Source organism: Anolis carolinensis, chromosome 5 (genome assembly GCF_035594765.1).
Source record: "Anolis carolinensis isolate JA03-04 chromosome 5, rAnoCar3.1.pri, whole genome shotgun sequence".
Classification (NCBI taxonomy): domain Eukaryota; kingdom Metazoa; phylum Chordata; class Lepidosauria; order Squamata; family Dactyloidae; genus Anolis; species Anolis carolinensis.
The window spans coordinates 185,625,582-185,642,212 of NC_085845.1; the positions used below are offsets into that span (position 1 = coordinate 185,625,582).

The window sequence follows — 16,631 nt, forward strand, 5'->3', positions numbered from 1 at the left end:
AGGAGGGAATAGCAGACCTGATTTTCCTGACTCCTCCCCCTCCTTCCTATTTATTGGCTGAGGCAGGAGGTATTCTAGCCAATGGCATTTAGGCGCGCGTAGCATGAAGAAAGCTCTCAAATTACCCATTCCTTTATATAGACTTCAGCTCCCAGAAACCTTACCGGCTTGGGTGAATTGTGAGGGATTCTGGGAGATGGAGTCCACAAGACCTGAAAGACCGGCGTTTGGAAAACACACTGCGGGGCGGGAAGAAGAGCTTGCCTGCTTTGCCGCTCGCGAGAGGGAAGCCTCTGACGTCAGCGGGGAGGGCGGGGCCTCTCGAAGTGACCTTTCGCTTTGGCGGCGGGTTCGAAGCGTCGCCTTTGGATGGGTTCGTGTGGGCATGAGAGGGACGGTGGCCGGCAAAAGGCAAGAAGACTCGATACGCGCTTTTGAAACTTGCTTTGTGGAGATCCTGAGGGAGAAGGATTAACACTTTTAGGTACGTTTGGTTTTCCCGCGATTCGTTAGAGCAGCGAAGGATCTCCCTCATGAGGGAAGGCGAAGAACCTTTGAGAGACCTCATAACAAGGTCTTCTCGTTATCATAATTCTTCGGTAGAATTTCGAGTGGATTTGGCTACATTCTAAATACTCAGTAGAGTTCTGTTATTAAAATCTTTACTCTTATCCAATGCTTTAAGAATTTAAGTTTAACATAGTTTCATAATGTTGTATATTTTAATAATCTGTGTCTGTCACTTTATTTTATCTGGATCATTTGTTTTATATTTGTATAGAATATACAAATATAAAAAAGAATATGCATTTTCAGATTTCCATTCTCCTTAAAATGGCCCATGGCCTATGGTGCTTGACCAGGGGTCCCCAAACTTTTAAAACAGGGGGCCAGTTCACGATTCAGACTGTTGGAGGACCGGACTATAGTTGGCCACCAAGCAATAATAATAATAATAATAATAACAATAAAAAGAGGGTTGGAAGAGAGCCTTTGGGCCATTGAGTCCAATCCCCTTCTGCCTTTGTGCAACAAAAGCACAAGCAAAGCACCCCTGACAGATGGCCACCCAGCGTCAATGTTAATAAATAATAATAATAATAATAATAATAATAAAGAGGGTTGGAAGAGACCCCTTGGGCCATTTAGTCCAACCGCCTTCTGCCTTTGGGCACCAAAAGCACAAGCAAAGTACCCCTGACAGATGGCCACCCAGCGTCAATATTAATAATAATAATAATAAGGGTTGTAAGAGAAGAAGAGACCCCTTGGGTCATTTAGCCCAATCCCCTTCTGCCCTTGTGCTGTGGGGGCCGGATAAATAGCTTCAATGGGCCGCATCCGGCCCCCAGGCCTTAGTTTGGGGACCCCTGTGCTTGACCATGGGTTGGGATTACTGTCTATGTTTTAAGTTATTTTAACTTTTGTAATATGTGTTATTATATTGTGGTTTTATTGTGTTACTGTTTCTATTGATGTAATACTGTTTTGGGCTTGTTTCAGTGTAAGCCACCCCGAGTCCTTCGGGAGATGGAGCGGGGTATAAATAAAGTTTTATTATTATTATTATTATTATTATTATTATTATTATTCCTTTTCTCTATGTGTTTGTGTGTTATATGTAGATAATTTGTCTGTTTACATCAATTTTAAGCTATATCTTCAGAAGGATCCACTGTTTTTAGTTGTTTATATTAATATACTAGCTTGGGTTCCTGGCATTGCCCAGGTTATTAGAAGAAGTCATTTTTTATTTTACAAAATGCATAAGGTTTTGGGTGTACTACAACTCACATCATGCCAGGTTCACCCCCTGAAACTATCAATACTTAAAGTTTTCATGTTGGGCAGATGTGCTCCAGATGCATCATCGGTGAGGTTCAGTATGCTCTCCAGCTGCAACTCCCACCATTGTGAGTTAGTCCCGTCAAATCCCTCCAGTATGATTGGACAGTATGATGGACTGGGATCTCACTTGGCACATAGAACCCCCATGACCAATTGATGGTTATGGGGGTTCTGTGTTAAGTTAGATCCAGGACCATCGTTGGTGTGGTCCAGAATGCTCTTTGATTACAGGTAAACTATAAACCCCAGAACCTACAATGGCTATAAATCAAGATGAATTTTCCCCAAACCTCTCCAGTTTTTTTTTCTTTGGTCATGGGGGTTCTGTGTGCCAAATGTTGTCCAGGTCCATTGTCATTTTGGGGGGGGGGGGGTCACAGTGCTCTGACTTGATGCAGGGTAAACTACAACTTCCATCATGTGGAGCCCATCTCTGAAAATCTTCCAGTATGTTTAGTTGCTGCTCAGTTTTCTGTTATGCAGACAGAGTTGAAAAGAGTAGGAAAGGGTTAAAGGAGAGGTAGTGGACGGGGTCATGCAAATTTCACATCAGTGGGGAGAGTAAGAAACACTGGGATGTTTGCGGTGGAGGAAACACATAAAAACTAGGATGAAATTGTACCTGAATGAGAGCATTCCTTGGATGGTGGGCCGTAGTGTTTAGGGAGGACATTGGTAGGGTTTGGGTTACATGTTCATTGCACTCGCTATAACCTGAAACATCATTGGAGGGAATGCTTTTCGGGGCTCCTCAGTACTGTGGGTTACAGCTGTTTATGGAAGTGGGGGTCTGTCTGTGGAAGTGGGCACCCCAGTCACATACACACATATATATTTTCACTTTTATTATGTGTATAGATTTCTAACAATATTTTGTGCCATTTGGATTTGTTTTTTATTTCAAGGGATGGCTGGGGAAATCCAAGAAAAGCCCAGGATGAACTTTCCATTCCCATACGCACCATACCCTATTCAAGAAGAATTCATGGCTAAACTTTATCAAGTTTTGGAAACGGGAAAGATTGGCATCTTTGAGAGCCCAACTGGCACAGTAAGCTTCTATTTGTTTAAAAAAAAACCACTTGCTAACCTGCTTTTCTTCTGTCTAAACATCAAGGTAGTTGTGTAAGCCAGAGACGGGCTGGTTTCACACTTGCAGGATCAACTTTGTTAGTTTATTAAGAGCTGGGCAACTGTGGTCCTCTAGATAGCTTTTGGTTTATAGCAGGCATGGCCAACTTTGGTCCTCCAGGTGTTTTAGCCTTTAACTCCTACGATTCCTAAGAGCCGATTAGTGCTGGAGTCTAGAGAATCCCACCCATGGGAAAAAAGTGGGATAGAAATGAAAACAACAACAACAATAATAATGCAAAACAAAAGCACCCTCTTCCCCATATACAGGCAGTCCCCAACTTAGAAACATCCGACTTACAAATGACTCATAGTTAAGAATGGGGCTGAGACAACAGGAAGTGAGGGAAATTACCCCTCAGAAGGGAAATTCACTCCTGAAAGATTTCTCTTGGGGAAAGGTGTCTCCACTGAAGCTTTCTCAACAATCCTTGTTTCCACAACAAGCCATATTTTTCAAAATCCAAGTATCACAGGGACAGAAAATGAGGAGAAATATCCTAAACAGGGTCACAGACATAGGGGTGTTAACCCCTATGATAGCTAACTTTTTACACACACATACACACACATATTTTTGGCTGGAGTTACACTTGGAAAATGTACCTGTTCCGACTTACATACAAATTCAGCTTAAGAACAAATCTACAGAATCTGTCATGTTTGTAACTTGGGAACTGCCTGTAATATTATTATTATTATTATTATTACCCAACTCGCCCTGTAATTTGAGGCAAGGTACAGCATTGTTAAAATAAAAGAGAAAACACCATTAAAACACATATAACACGATACAGAGTTAAATTTCAAATTAAAATCCATTGATGAAATGCAAATTAAAATATTAGAATATCATATTTCTAAAACAAGGAATTTGCCTTAAATATGAGAACTAAATGAAGTGCACAATCTTTCCATACCTAAATCCACTCCTGGTCACCCCTAACATCTCCAAGACTTAATGTAGAGGAAGTTGTGGAGAGCCATTTGAGGATTTCAAATTTTACTATACATCCTACCAATAGATACAGCTTGCACATCGCAAAGATGGAAAGTAAACCTGTATTTTACTGAGGGTAGAAATACCTTGCAATATAGGAGAAGGATTTTAGACTCAGCTGGCAGTCAGATGAGGAGGCAGTGGAAGAAAGAAAGAAAGAGTGGTGTTGTTTTCTTGTCTAGTATGTATTGTATGTGATGACTGTTACTTTCTCTGGGGTAACGGTCAGCATATGGTGTATTAGGAATTACTGTGTTGGTGTGGTCTTGCCTTTATCCTGTTATGTCTCTTATCACAATTTAGCAGCATGTGTTTCATCCTTATTTCAGGGGAAGTCTTTGAGTCTTATTTGTGGAGCCCTTACTTGGCTCCGAGACTTTGAAGAGAAAACGAAACAGGAAGAAGCCCAACTCTTGGCAGGTGAAATTAATGGGAAGGATACAAACAAACAGCTTGAGAAAGGCATCACAGAGTCTGCAACCAACCAAGTGTCAACTGGAGAGCCAGACTGGATAACTCAATTTGTGCAAAAGAAGGAAGAGCGGGAAGCGACTCAAAGACTGAAGGTAAAACATATACTACTTGTGGAGCAGGAGTAAGATGTAAATGGAATGAAGTTCTCTTGTAAGTGTTGCCCTTGTACCTTCAATTACTTTCTTTCAACCACATCTATGTAGCACTACCCACTTTGAGCATGTGCTATCTCTTAAAAGCAGAGGTGGAAAATAGTGTTCTTGCTTGCCCCATTTCTCCTAGAAAGTTTGTTAGAATTCGGATGGTAATAAGAATCAGAAATATTGTCATTGGGTTGCTATGAGTTTTCAGGGCTGTATGGCTATATTCCAGAAGCATTATCTTCTGATGTTTCACTCACATCTATGATAGACATTCTCTGAGGATGCTTGCCATAGATGTGGGTGAAATATCAGGAGAGAATGCTTCTGGAACATGACCATAAAGTCCAGAAAACTCACAGCAACCCAGTGATTCCGGTCATGAAAGCCGTCAACAACACAATATTGTCATTGTTGGAACACAGGTAACACATTTTCAATAGCTACTTCTTAAAGAAAAAATATAATTTAAATGTGCAGCAATTATACAAGTATTACAATTATATAATTAGAAAATCTAAATCTAAATAAACAATCATACAACCCACCCACACCCATACATTTGCAATTTGTTTACAGTCAAAATTCTATGCCAGTTCATTCATACATATTGACATAGAAGAAAAGGCAAAGTAAAGATACATTCTTTTCAGAAAGAGTGAGTGGCTTTCCCAAAACTATCTAGGTCTTATCACTCTAGAGCTTAAAGATTAGGTAAACAGTGTGCATCCACTTTAAATTCTCCTGAAGAATTCTGGAGTTTGTAGTTTAGAAAGGAGCCTTTAAAAGGCTCAGTCAAAGAAGTTCAGAGCCTTTCTAAACTACAAATTTCAGAAATCTGCAGGGGAATTTAAAGTGGAGTGCACACTCTACTTTTTTGGCTCTATGATGATGAGGTCCAACATTTGTTTTTAGTCTACATTGTTGCTACATCTTTACAATAAGTTTAAAAACATTCAGTTTATGAAATTTGAAATACCAAGATTATAATTACAGAGGGCATGGAAACCATAGGCTGATTTTGGTCTTCTCTTTGAGAACCTTCATGTGGTTTCATTTTACTACTGTTAGTTGATATTTTTAGGAAGAACAAATCAGGAAGAAAAAACGAGAAGCGCGTCTGGAGCAAATTCGTCACAATGTGCAGCTGAAATACGCATCTAAAAGAAAGGTGAGCTCTCTAGCCTGGAATATGGGAAGAGGAAGATTAAAATGCACTTGCATGTCCATGAAACTATATGTGTATAAGTAATAAGACAGAACTCATTTTGAGAGTGTCAGTTGTTATATAACCTTGTGGCACCATCGGCTCACAAGAAGGGGATATTGGTAGGTTTGAAGAAACTCCAAAGCTTGGAGAAGTACAAAGGCACATACACACAAAACTAGAGAGAAACAACATGGAGGGAAGTAACTCTTCCCTTCAGTTCCCAGTGGCTTTGCTGGCTGATCCAGGTGTGTATGTATGAAGTGAGGGAATTGCAACCCAGCTGTCTTAGCCTGAGTGGCAATCCTGTTGTATTTCTTTCCAGAGGAGTGAGGAGGAGGAAGAAATGAAGCAGTTGCTCCAGCTGAGTCAGGACATCTTGTCCAGCCCAAGTGAGTCAGGTGCTCTGGAACCATTGGATCAGGGTGAGGAAGAACTGATCCTTGCAGAGTATGAGAGTGATGATGAGAAGAAAGTGGGAAACAGGTAAGAATGGCCCAAAAGATGTTCAAGCAAGGAATTAAGCTGCTGGGGGGAGGGCAGACTGCAGTCTTCATCATTAGAAGTTTTCTTGAAAGTTTGGTCCAATTTTTATCACAAAGGTTTTTTTGCATGCAGTTTCCTCCATTAGGGCCAGGGTTGAGGGCCAGGAGGAAGCAGCGCACATGATGAAATCTCCCCTCACTTCAGCTAAATCCCTCTCCAGTTACCAGAACTAGAAGTGGAAGCTGGGAGTGGATGGAATTATAGCAGTGGGACTTGGAACTGCGTTAGGTTTGTTATGTGGCTTGGGGCTTTATTTCATTGTACTTTAGGCCTGTATCAAGCTCAAGACCTGCAGAGAAGAAGGTTTATTTTTCGGTAGTTCTTTGCAGGCCAGTAAAAAAAAATACTTTTTACCAAGTGCACTAATTGAAACTGTAAAACTACATATAAAGTAGACTACATTGAAGAAAATAAAAAAGAAATAATAAAACAAGACTCCACTAATTACAACTATATTGTAACTACATAAATAAACTAACAATTTCCTATTTGCCAGAATATAATTATAAAAAATCCATTACATCTTCCTCTTCTAAGTTATTTAGAAAACACAAATATTTAACTGCTATCATTTTAGCTATGTTGAATATTTTACTTATTTATGGATTTTATTAGCCATTGAAGACTAAGTATTCTTCTGCTTCCCAGTTTTTTAATACACTGATTGATCTCAATTCTTCTTTAAAATAGCTTTTGTTTGATGAGTCAGTTTATCCATCTCTACCAAGTTGTATAATTTCATTAGCTACATTCTCCTTCATTTCCTCTCATTCTGATTGTCCCATAGTCATAGAAGAAATAAACTGATTTCAACACACATGCTTTTTAATGCATTTACTCTTAAAATGTTAACATTTTCTATGTTTATCTGATTTTAATGGTTAATTGTGTTGTGTATTGTTTGATTTTTACTGCGGCATTGAATATTTACCAAAATTGGAAGCTGCTGTGAGTCCCCCCTGGGGTGAGAAAAAGGGGGGAGAAATAAAGTAAGTAAATAAACATTATGACATTTCTCACTGAGAAAGGCAACATGCAGGTTCTGTCCTCAGTAGGGATGTAATCTCAAAGGGCATTATTTCCTGTCAGTTTGGTATGTTCCTATTGAAATGTATACAATTTTGCGGTAAAATTTCCTTCAAAAATGAGAAATGGGAGAATCTAGAATGCGAAAAAATTCCCTGCATATTTTTTCTTAAAATGTCAGATCTAGCAGAGAAGGCACTAAGCATTCCAGGGTTAGGGAACCAGGTTTATGAACACTGCTGCTTATCATGTGGACAGAACCCATTTTGACACTGTTGGTGTGTTTGTATTATTATATATAATGCCCGTTTGAGGTTTAATTTTGGCAGTGTGTACATTAGAAATGTTCTGGGGCTATTGAAAAGAGAATTGCCTTTCTGTTTTCACTCCTTAGGTTAAGTGAAGCTGATGATGATGATGATGATATAGAGGAGGAGCATGTGACAAAGGTAAGGAAAATAGTACATGCTGCTTGCTCCAGCAAATGTTCTAGAAGTGCTTTGAAATGGGAAATTTGTTGCTTCTTCTCTCACCCATTAATTAAATCATCTTATTTATACCTGTCCCATTTTTATTATAAAAGATTATCAGTGTAGCCTTTTAAAAAACTAAACAAAAACAATTAAAATCTGTTGCAAATTGAAACCTTAACCCTCAGTCCAGAGTCAACTTAATTTGCTAAATTCCAGCCCAAGGAGGAAATACTTCTTTCATTATTCAAAGATTGCACAGATTGTTCTTTAATGAATTCCTAGGAGTCAGCCATTCACTGCTTGGTGCTCTTCAGATGTGTTTGGTTGATACTACTGTCTGGCTATTCTTGCAGAGTGTGATGGCAAACTAGAGAGAACAACATGCTCTCCCCCCCCCTCACTTGCCCCCCCCCCTTTACCTCCCCTCCCAAGTAGGTTTCTAGGAAGTGTCATGTCTGCAAATAGCTTTCAGTTTTATTGCAGAAGCAAGGTGAAAGGGAGTGCAAATCCTACAAAATGCCATCCAGAACAGCCCATATGAATGGGCTTCTGATTCCAACCTCCCTTTCTATCTCTTAGATTTATTATTGCAGTCGAACACATTCTCAGCTGGCGCAGTTTGTGCATGAAGTTCAGAAGAGTCCATTTGGCAAGGAGATACGGCTGGCGTCCTTGGGCTCTCGACAGGTAAACCACAAGGTTTGGGGCTGCAATTTCACTTTGGACAAAACAGGACTGGGAAATGGTGAATAATTGTCTGTACTGTACCTTTTGCATGTAGGACTGCTTTGCTGCCACGGAACCATAAAGAATGTGTGATGTGCTTGTGACATTACAGATGCTGAATATTGTTCTTGAATTTGCTTTGATAAATAAGCTTTAAGCTTCTTTAGGCCAGACTTCCTCCAACTTATTACTTTGGAGGAATGCTTGAATAAGTTTCAAGTGTCAAGGACAGAACGCCACAGGATCAAAGATAACAGAGTTTATTGGATTTACAGAACTCAAAATGCCCGTAAAAGACAAGGGCTAGGCAACACTGGCCTTAAAAAGCAAAAAGGGGCAAGAAAAACATTCAAAAGATAAACCGGATTAAACCGGAGTTTAATCCGGACAAAATCAAAACAGCTTGCTTCAGCCTGAGAATAAATAAAACAGAAACTGGTGAACAAAGAGTTCAAAAGAATGTAACTAATTGGCAGCAGATGCTTCTCTGCTGCCAGCACTATGTTTTGAGTAACTTAGCAGTTACTCCTCCACACAGCAGGCAAGGTTCCAATACAAACACAACAGCCGAGGATTGAAGCAGTAGCGTAGTCCCAGTTCTTTCCGAAGGTCGTAAGGCAGAAGCAGACGTTTGTAGTTCACCAAGTCCAGGTAGGAGAATCCGAGCCCGTAGTCAGTTCAGTCCGTAAATCCAGAGTAGCAGATGGCGTCCGTCAAGAAGACGACGGAAGGTCAAAGCTATTGAGATTAAGCAGAGGTTGCACAAACAAAAGCCCACACAATTCCTCCCGCCGTCTGAACCCAAATTCCAAAACAACTTACGTAGTCAGCACACGAAACACACCCGTCTTCAGGAAAACGTCCCACACAGATCCCAAGCGTTCGTCCAGATTACCTTGCCCAACGCAATTTGCAATTGCTCCCAAACCCCATTTTATGCCAGTTACAAGTCCTCATCACTATCAGCTGCCCTCCTTAACCTGGGCGTTTCCTCATCACTTTCCTCATCAGAGCTGGAACACCTCTGACTACGCCCCACAGCATCCCCAGCTGTGGATCCCGTCCCATCCCTCCAGCTTGTCCATGGGTCTAGTCCTGAAGGTCCCCAATCATCTTCCATCCCATCATTGCCAGTGGCACCCAATTCCTCCCTTACCCGAGTCCAATCCATCTCATCCTCTTCCGAGCTCACCACCTCTTCCTCCATTCTCTCTGTAAACCCCTCAAAAGAATCCTCGTCAGATGGTTCTGCAAAGATATCTCGCAGCCTCTTTCTTTCTCGCTCCTCGAGAGTATCTGACTCTCGAGGAGTCTTACGCCCACGCTTCCCAGTAGCAGAGCCATGAGGCTCAATCATAACATCAAGTGTCAGGAAAGGATCAGTTCTTTCCACTCATTTTTCCAGGACTTTTTACCAACTATGAAAACAATACACTCTATCTGATGCTTGTTTTTACTAGTCTTTGCTTTTCTTTGTCCACTTATTCCAGAACCTGTGTGTGAATGAAGAGGTGCGGCGCATGGGAGCTGTCCAGCTCATCAATGATCGTTGTATGGAGATGCAAAAGAATAAACACGGTAAGGCATTGTTTCCTCTTGGGTTGCCAGAGTCAGTGATTTGAATGATATAAGCGTGATATTAATATAGAATGCAATTTTAAACATTTAATATGTACTAATTTTAATGCAATTTATTTTAAGCTTATGTTTGGTATGTGTGTTTTAAGGCATTGAATAATTGCCATATGTAAGCCGCCTTGAGTTCCCTTTGGGGTAGAGAAAGGTGGGATATAAACAGGGCAAATAAATAATAATAAATAAGCACAAAGTGGTGGATTTTGTTATCATTCAAACAAGTGTGAATGTTAATAAACTGTTGAAGTGTGGACTGCTCCATGCCTTCATCCAGGCTACTCCATTCGATATCACTCCCAGAAGTGCCCTGTGAACTAGGCTAAACCAAGTGTCAATATTAGCAAACTTCATGGCTTAGTTTTCCTGACTTTTTGTGCTCTTGAATTTCAGAAAACAGTACAAACTAGAACCAAGATTTTTAAGAATATTTCCCTTCACATGAATATGGCAGGCTTTTAAGATGAACGGCATCACCTTTGTGCTCTCCTGCTGTTGAAAGTAATGCAGATGGTGTCTCATCTTTTGAGATTACACAAAACATCAAATTCCTTGCAAAAAAAGAGGAAATAAGGTTGCTTTGTCATAATGCGACTTGCTTTTGGGGTCCTTCTTACTAAGATATTTCCTATTGTTGCTTGCTTTCTATTTTTTATTTAGAGTGTTGAATCTTGTATTATCCCCTGCTCTGAATATTTTTTAGAAAGACCAGATAGAAATGCAGAAATAGATCAATATTTTTTATTTACTTTCTGACACTTCTTTCTTTCTTTACAACTGTATGAGCTTAGATTGGGGGTAAATTTATCTTCTATTATATTACTCTGTCCTGAAGTTGTATCATACAGTATCAATTGTTTGTGACTGTTGGACATACTGGCTGGTGCTGATGTGAGATATAGTCTAAAACGCCAGGAGTTGCTAGATTGAAGAAAGCTGGAGTCTAGGGAATGCTAGCATGCACAGATCTCACAATGCATAGCTAATAACACTGCATTCCCTTTGGCTCACAGCTTTGCTTTCATGTTGTCCTCAGAAAAGAAGAGTACAGGAGAAGAAACTGAAAAGAAGAAAACGAGAGTAAGCCGGACAGTGTGTCCATTTTACTCCTATGAGCACATGCAGTTTCTTCGGGATGAAGTTTTAGTCCAGGTCAAAGATATAGAGCAGCTGGTGACTCTGGGGAAGGAAATGAAGGCCTGCCCTTACTATGGAAGCCGACACGCCATCCCAGCTGCTCAGGTGGGTGTTATAATCTTGAAGAGACATAAGGCCTTTACCTGAAAGCAGACCCAGAGTTACATTCTTGTCATGCTGCCTTGAATTCTTACTTTAAACATGAAATATGAAAATCATGCCTTTTTTTCATGCCTCCTAAATCTCAGTTCTCATAAAATGAGTTGAAGGAAGAAACAGATTTTGAGCTAAACGTTCAGAATGAGGTTACTAATGTTAATCATTGAATTGCCTGACTAGTAGGGGGCAAATTGAAATAGCCGAGAAAAGAGGCTGTGACGACAAGGCAATACTTGGCTAACGTATCTCTAGTGTTTTGAAATAGGAAATATGAGCTTTATTTTATAATAAATGGCAGTGTTTGCTGTTTCTTTCAGCATCTTTCAGCATTTCAGAAAAAAAACATCGTATTAGCTTGGGCAATATGCAGATCTATTGAGATATAATTGATCAATTAGAAATAGTCAACTAGAAAGTATTTTGATCATCTGACAAATCAGAAATTCTAGTAGTTTCCCATTTAGAATGGTCTGTTGCCCAATGGGAAAATAAGGTATTCGTATCCTCCTGCTGTTTCTTTCCCTGAGTACTTTTAAAAAAAAACCTTTCTGTCTATTAGTTGTTAATTATTCTAGATTTGCCACAGAAAAAAACATTTGGAGAAAAAATTGGAGGAAGGGAGAGGGAGAAAAAACAGAATGTAACAACACCTTTAAGAGTAGCTGGGTTTTTTAAAAGCATAAACCTTCATGTTTAGAAACCCACTTCTTTTGATGCAGTACAAAATGAAATTAATGCCACAGGAATAACGGATATTTATACAGTTTGAAGCTTGGACTAGAAAGTAATAAGAGCCAGAAAGATGCAAATCATGTCCTTTGTTCTAAATGTTCAAAGGTCTGTGCCAGATGAGACAAGTTTTTCAGATCTTTGCAGTGGTCAGTTAGTGCCAATGTGTGAAAGGAATATATCTGCTTTTCAAAAGTTAATTTCCCTGGGTTCAAAAGATTCATATTGTTATATGTGCAGTAGCAAGAATTGTGTTATTATAAGTAGTGTTCCAAGAGACCACTGTCTTTGTTCATGCCTCTGATAATTTGTGAATTAAAAATTCAGTTGTTTTTCTTTCTAGTCTTCCTTTGTAATTTTCTTGTTCAAACACTGCAACTTGTGTATTCCTTATCCCATGTCCAGGAAGATTGAAATGTTCTGTAACTGGTTTTCGGGTATTGCAATTGGTAATGTGATTAGGAAAAAATATTCCTGAAGGTTAAGAGCTGTTCGCTGTGGATTATATTGTCTTGATGGAGCTGCCTTCTTTGGAGGTTTTAAAATAGAAGCTGGAAGGTCATCTGTTGGAAGTGCTTTGATAGTGTGTTCATGCATGGCAGAATAGGGTTGGGCTGGATGGCCTTTGTGGTCTCTTCCAATGCTACAATTCTCTGAACATTAGAATCTAATTTCTGATTAATATATGCATATATATATATATATATAGAGAGAGAGAGAGAGAGAGAGATGGTGGTCTCCCCTGTTTAACTAGGTGGATATATTAAAAGGAACATATGAAGAGTTTCTTCATAGAATCACAGAATATTAGAGCTGGAAGAGAGTGCAAGAGCCATCTATTCCAGTCCCTTGCCATGCAGAAATATGCAGCTAAAATCCTTTGGAAAGATTCCCATCTGACCTCTTTTTAAAGACCTCTAAAGAAGGGAGAGTCCACTCCTCTTAGGGCAGACTGTGTCATAGCTCAACAAGGTCATTCTTATGTACAGAAGTTCTTTCTAATGTTTCAATGGGACTTTTAATCTTGTAATTTGAATTTTTGATTCATTTTCTAGATTTCAGTAGCAGAAAACTATCTTGTTTCATCTTCTATGTGACATATTTGAATGTAGCTATCATCCCTTATTTCCTTTTGCTCCAAATATGTTTTGGACTAATGAAAGACTGACAAACATCTCTTGTAAAAGTATGTGTCTTTCTTGCAGCTGGTGGTATTGCCATATCAAATGCTTCTGCACGATGCTACTAGAAATGCATCTGGCATCAAGCTGAAAGATCAGGTTGTGATAATTGATGAAGCCCACAATCTAATTGATACCATCACCTGCATCTACAGTGCTCAAGTTAGTGGGTCTCAGGTAAATAGGTGCTGGGGCACTCTGCTTTATTTGAATTTATTTATTCTATGTATACCCCATCTTTCTCTCAGCAATAGGCCCAAGGTAGATAACAAAATCTAAAGTAGAAGTTGGCTAACATGTTATACACAAAAGGCAAAAACCATGAAATAACATTGTTAGAAGCAAATTGTTAAAATCATTTAATAAACTTTTAAAGCATATTTTTAAAGCATACATGAGAAAAATACACCATGCCACTCTTAATTCTATTCTACAATTTGATTAAAAATTAACAAACAAAATCCTGCCCAAATAAAAAGGTCTTTATCTGCTGTCAGAAAAAGAGCAAGGAGGAGACAAATTGGACCTCCCATGGAAGGAAGTTCAACAGCCTGAGAGGCGCCTCTGAGAAGGCTTTCTCCTATGTCTTCACCCTATTCGGGCCAATTCGTATTGAGTGTGATATATGTGGCATGTAATGGGGACTTCAGATTTCCAAGAAGTGTTGGCAAGCCACCTTTACTGCCTACAGGTTCAGTAATGGCAGGGTCCTCAATGGCTGCTACTACTATTACTACTACTACTACTACTACTAATAATAATAATAATAATAATTCCTTTATTTATAACCCGCCACCATCTCACAGAAAGGACTTGGAGTGGCTTACAGAAGCACATACAAGTGCCATAACACATAAAGATAAAATTACATCAACATATACAACAATGACAACATCAGTTGAGATAAAAACTACACATCAAATTTAAAAATAAAACACAGTACTAATTACCAGTAAAAATGAATATTACAGCATCACAGCCACAGACCAATTCAACCATTAAAGTGCTAGTGTCAATATTAAACATTTTGGTCCTTAGATTAGCAGATGTCTTAATCATTTCCAAAAATTAGTAATGATTACTATATATTTCCTCCAGTATGAATGCCAATAAGCTTCTCAATACCAGTTGCTTGGAAAGACAAGTGGGAGGCTGCTGTTGTGGTCATGCCCTACTAGAGGACTTGCTATTAAGATGTCTCATTGGAGAATAGAATGTATGCCTAAACAGACTTTTGGTTTTATCCATTAGGACTCTCCTGATGTTCTTATATATTATTTTCATTGTAGCTCTGCTGTGCTCATTCTCAGCTGTTGCAGTACATGGAACGATATAGGTGAGGATATTCACAGCTTGAGATATTGTTTTCCCCATACACATACTTTGTTTCTATACTTCAGTTTGTTACTGCTATAGGCTTCTTTTCTTGTTATATGTGTAGGAAAGAGAATATGCAAGTCGAAAAAGTTGTTTATCCTTAAAATTGCAAATCATAGTTTGCTGTTATTTCTAAGCAGCGACACTATGATGGAAAAAAATTGCATTGTTGCTAACTGGGTCATAATTGATCATTTGAAGTACAATTATACGTGTTTTACAGCAATAAATGTAATACTGGTGCTGCTAACTTTCTTGTAGGAACAATCATAAACACACTAACGATATCTGACTCTGTACGATCTTCATGCTATATTAGTGCTATCATTCTCGTTAAGCACTTTCAGAGTTACAAAATTGAGCCCATGTTATTTTTTTTCTTGAAATGATATAACATTTCATCTTTGTTATAGGAAACGCTTGAAAGCAAAGAACCTGATGTATATTAAACAGATTCTATTTTTGCTGGAGAGATTTGTTATTGTTTTAGGAGGTAAGAAATGAACTTAGTTCGACCTGATTGTGAATATGTTCCTACCATCCTTGCACTTTCTACTTTCCACACTGTAATTTCATATAGTTTAGCTATAAATTAGGTTTTAATGTTATTGTTTAACTTTGATTTTGTAAAAATTTCAGTATGTTGGATATGTGTTTTATATGTACTGGACCAAGTGCCTGTGTAAGCCGCCTTGAGTCCCCCTTGGGGCTGAGAAAGATGGGCTACAAATGTGTCAAATAAATAAATAAAGCCAAATAATACTGTGAGATAAGGTCGCTTTGCTCTGAACTGAATTTATTTCCCCATGTTATATGGACTGTACAGATATTCTTCATTTTATGAGTTTTTGCATTGTCCGATGTGATCGAGGAAGAGCAATGAATTTTGGAATAACTGGCTGAGCTTTGTAGCACTGTCAATGGGTTGGTTTGAAAGGGGAAACAGATTTAAAGTCAATTGAATAAACCAGGTCTGCAGATTTCTAAGCAAGCAAGAAATCACTGCTTTCCCTTTTCCTCATTCTTTTCCTTGAGTGTACACTTTTACCTTGGAAATGTGCTGTGTAAATTATATTAACATTCAGTATTTACTGAACTTGCTCTCAGCGTAATGTAATTAAACTCCAAATTGCTTGTTGAATTTAATGTGTGTACAAATGCAATAAAGTTGTACAATGTGTGTACAAATGCAGTAAAGTTTTCAAATTAGGAAGCAAATTACATCTGTATTTTGTGGAGATACAGCCTTGAATCAATAGTGTAGAAAAAGAGTCGATTCCTTCTAAAGAACAGCCTTGAAGAGAAAATGAAAAGGGTTTGCTGTGAGCAAAGGAAAAACTGAAGGCTGGCCGCTTAGATTATCGACCTACTGAAAAATAAGAAAAACAGCCTTCAATGGGGAATGCCCACTAGCAAAGAAGTAATATTTGGAGTGGGGTGTGTGGATACATGTGGATCTTTCTGAGACTATCATCACAAAATATGTGAGAGCTATGATGTTTATGAAGTTTGCTGTTGACAAAATGGGTTCAGTGGCGGTACCATCAGTCAAAAAGTATTTATTTCCTAGAAGTCAAACTGTTGTGGCCAACATAAATAATTTGCCCCTAAAACCCAACAGAAGACCAAGTCACTTTTCTGAAGCCACACTTTTCTGCTCTAGCCCCCATTTTACAGAAGGTGAATTGAAGTGGCTCAGAAACAAGTAACTTTGCTAAGAAGCTGAATAAAAAGCAGAGGTGGACTCTGAGCCCCAAATCCTAAGTCACATACTTGCCCTCACAAATTTCACTCCATATTTCATTGAAGATAACCTTGATGATCTGCAAACCCTTAAAAAATGGG

The 16,631-nt window shown here is 38.9% G+C and overlaps 1 protein-coding gene across 5 annotated transcripts in view; it reads left to right on the forward strand.

Moving 5' to 3' along the window:
- The first annotated feature begins 291 nt into the window (after nt 1-291).
- ddx11 (DEAD/H-box helicase 11) overlaps nt 292-16,631 on the forward strand; it is a 38,652-nt gene continuing 22,312 nt past the window's right edge. For 2 of the 5 annotated variants that reach the window (XR_010006898.1, XM_062983101.1), the window contains exons 1-12: nt 292-484; nt 2,754-2,899; nt 4,309-4,545; nt 5,678-5,764; nt 6,126-6,286; nt 7,767-7,821; nt 8,425-8,532; nt 10,062-10,149; nt 11,240-11,445; nt 13,434-13,586; nt 14,699-14,745; nt 15,200-15,279. Coding sequence is in view for 4 of the 5 variants with exons in the window: in XM_062983101.1 (XP_062839171.1) it covers nt 2,756-2,899; nt 4,309-4,545; nt 5,678-5,764; nt 6,126-6,286; nt 7,767-7,821; nt 8,425-8,532; nt 10,062-10,149; nt 11,240-11,445; nt 13,434-13,586; nt 14,699-14,745; nt 15,200-15,279 (1,366 nt within the window). In the remaining variant the exon portion in view is untranslated. The other 3 variants (XM_016993593.2, XM_003220795.4, XM_062983102.1) reach the window with 2 other exon arrangements.